This window comes from Rhizophagus irregularis, chromosome 5, assembly GCF_026210795.1.
Source record: "Rhizophagus irregularis chromosome 5, complete sequence".
Taxonomy (NCBI): domain Eukaryota; kingdom Fungi; phylum Glomeromycota; class Glomeromycetes; order Glomerales; family Glomeraceae; genus Rhizophagus; species Rhizophagus irregularis.
The window spans coordinates 2,853,881-2,857,185 of NC_089433.1; the positions used below are offsets into that span (position 1 = coordinate 2,853,881).

Consider the following 3,305-nt stretch of genomic DNA (forward strand, 5'->3'; position numbering starts at 1 on the left):
TACTATTCAAACATGAAATTTTAGTCACTTTTATAAAAATTCTTAAAATTCTTGGTAAAATATATATATATATATATAGCTAGCAATATTTATTTAGTATCGAGTAATTACATTTAACGTTTTGTCACGTAACCGAGTTCTACTAGTACCATAAATAATAAGAAATAATTTTTAACAAAATTCGTAATTTTGTAAAATAATAAGATAACGACTCTAAGCGACTTAAACGACTATATCGATATGTTAAAATTTTGTAATAATCGGAAAATATATTTGTGAAGGATAAAACGATTAAATCGAAACATACACACCACCCACACACAAACCCACACAAAACCAATTAGTTGATTATTGATACATTAAAAAAATCGATACGTTTATACGGTGGCGGGAATTAAATATACGAGAATAACGAGAATAAAAAGGGTATGAGAAGAAAAAAAGAGCGGAAAAAAAGAAAGTAATTGTTACTCAATAAAATTTTCCGATAAATGATCATTTTTTTAGTTTTCATTCCAAAAAAAAAACTCCGATATTGGAAAGAAAATGGCTTTCTCTATATTAGTAGTATCCATTAAAAAAATCGAAACTTGATGATTCTGTTTGTAGAGGAAGTGTTATGATAGTGTCTAGTAGACCATTTACATTAAATTGATCAAAATTATTTATTGTTTGCTGTTGGAAAGTGGTTCTTGTCAGATTAACTGCACTGTATAGTTCATTTCCATTATTAACTGTACTGGTAACTTGATTTGTTCCATTAAAAAAATCGTCAATAAGAAAGTTATTTGTGTTTTGCCGAGGGAAAATAAGTCGAGCATTTATTTGATTCGTGTTTCGTCTCCCTTTGAGTTTCCTGAGTTGCCTTCGGCTTTTAATTGTTTTGTATATATTATCGCTGGCGTCAGAAGATTTGTAAGCCATTTTATTTTTATTTTTATTTTTTTTTTAAAAGAAAATAATCCAAATTTATAATAAATCGATTCTCATATCATTATATAACATTGTTCCCGAAGCCTTTACTTAATAAAGCTAGAATTATAATCGAACCTGTCACGTTTTTTTTGGTAACTCCGAAAGTGGCTTGCTGGTTAAAATTATAAGATAATCGGTTAAAATTGTTGTATATAAAGTTTATTTTGGAAAATTGAACAGAATTTTTAATATCCTTGCGCGAACAATTCTTTCAAGTGGCGTTTTAAAAAAATCGGATAAAAAAAAAAATTTCTTACTATTATTCATTAATTATTCTTACATGTTGCTTTCATATATCCTTACGCGAACAATTCTTTCAAATGGCGTTTTAAAAAATCGGAGAAATTTCATTTCATGTTTGCTTTTTGTTTGAAGTAATATAATCGGGTAAATATTGATTTCAAAAAGGTAACGATCACAATAATGGGTTATTTATCTCTCCAAATTCGTTAACTAAATGATATATTACCTTTACCTAAAAAAGTTAACAAATGCGACATGCGACAATTGGTTACGTAGCTTGGATATTTTTTACTGAGAAATTTATTTACAAGTAACATCCAATATAAACATATCCTAAATAATACTAAATCACATAATCGGTGTACACAAATAATAATTTTTTTAAGAAACTATTTAGATCTATGAGAAACAAAGATAACGAATGATATATATTATGCACATTTGAAACAACTAACGTTACGAATTCTAAAATAGGAAGGGACCACAATATATATTTTTTTATTTTTTTTTTTATTATTATGATAATGAAAGGAGATGCGGGTTCTCCGGTTAAAGATTGAATTTTAAAAATATTTAGACTAATATAATTGTGTATCAGAATATTCTATATTTATAGTTACTTTGTTTTGTTGTTTGTTTATTTTTTATATTTATAACTCAGTCAAATATATCAATTACTAATTTGCACTCATTAAAAAAACAATCTATTGATCTTAAATGACACAATCATATCTATGATCAAACATATATATATATTTAGCAATTTTTTTCGGAATTATTAATTTATTTAAAAAGGGAATCTAATCATCAACATCTTATCAAGACCCTTTCAAAAAAATTGATTTAGTAAATGAGTCATAATTCATAAAGATCCTGCATCTTGACGTACGTAAAATCATAAAGAACTAATATTTTCATCAATGATTTTAATTGTCTTTACAGAAAAGCCAATAATAACTACGAATAAATTTTCTTTGCTATTATATTTACTTTTTAAGCCAAGAGACAAAGAAAAAGAGATTCGTTGATTTTAGATGGATAGTCACGTCATTGTACTGCTGTAATTAATTTAGCACATATTAATTTTAACAAAATTAGAAGCAGAATGTGAAATGTTTGAATATATAATTTCATTGTTTCTTTACTAAAATTAATAGAGTTCAAATAATGTTTTTGTCAAACGTACCATAATCTCCGCCTATATATCATTAATAAACTAATCAAAAAAAGGTATATGACGACAGTAATGCTTTCGCTTGCGTAAACTGACGTTATGAATACCACTCGGCAACTTTAGAGTGAGTGGCAACATTAGTGTAGCTGGTAGGTCTAATAAGTTCCATTATTTGAATAATCGAATAAAAGAACGAATAATGATATTAGTTAGATCAAAAATTGTGTACGGTCACGTGAACATGTGTTACAAAAAATTGTACATTACAAAAAAAATTACCAACAAATGATATAAGTAAGGATAAGCAAAGAGGGAAATTGCATGGGGATAATTCCAATTTGTCTAAATATAGTACATTATTTTGATAGGTAGTAATTTTGTTAAAGATGTTGAAATAAAAGCTAAATCACTTAACAGTTAAGTCTTTTAAACTAAATATTTGCAGTATTGAGATCAAAAATAATTACATTACAACATGTAAAAGGATATCTTTTTAATAAAATTTAACTAGGATGATCGACGAAGCATTAATATTAGAAATTTTTTCATCGATGGAGTTCCGAAATATTTCTCGTTGTCCATCCTACAACAGTAGGACTATATAACCCCCATTACTATCTCATAAAATTTATTTATTTCAATCCCGGATTTCAATTTGCACCTATCAATTATCCTTGTTGCCCAGCTCTTAATACCTAAGCGAAAAATGATCGTTAAGAAGAAAAGATTACGATTCCCAAGCCTGAAATCCTATTATTTCTTATGCCATAAATATTTATAGGAGGTGACTTTGAGTTCTATAGTAACGTATCCTGTATTCCTGTTCAAGATTTTTTTGTCTTGCTTTGTTTAAATGAAACATAAATAGGATACTTCGAGAATGGTTATTTTTTAAGGATTAAACGTTCCAATG

At 27.0% G+C, this 3,305-nt stretch overlaps 1 protein-coding gene across 1 annotated transcript; it reads right to left on the reverse strand.

Annotated features, from left to right (window-relative positions):
* Positions 1-561: 561 nt before the first annotated feature.
* Positions 562-924, reverse strand: OCT59_025159 (uncharacterized protein; the record flags this gene model as incomplete). The annotated part of the gene is made up of 1 exon (XM_066136484.1): positions 562-924. The coding sequence occupies one exon, from the start codon at positions 922-924 to the stop codon at positions 562-564; it is 363 nt and encodes a 120-aa protein (XP_065991901.1).
* Positions 925-3,305: the final 2,381 nt, after the last annotated feature.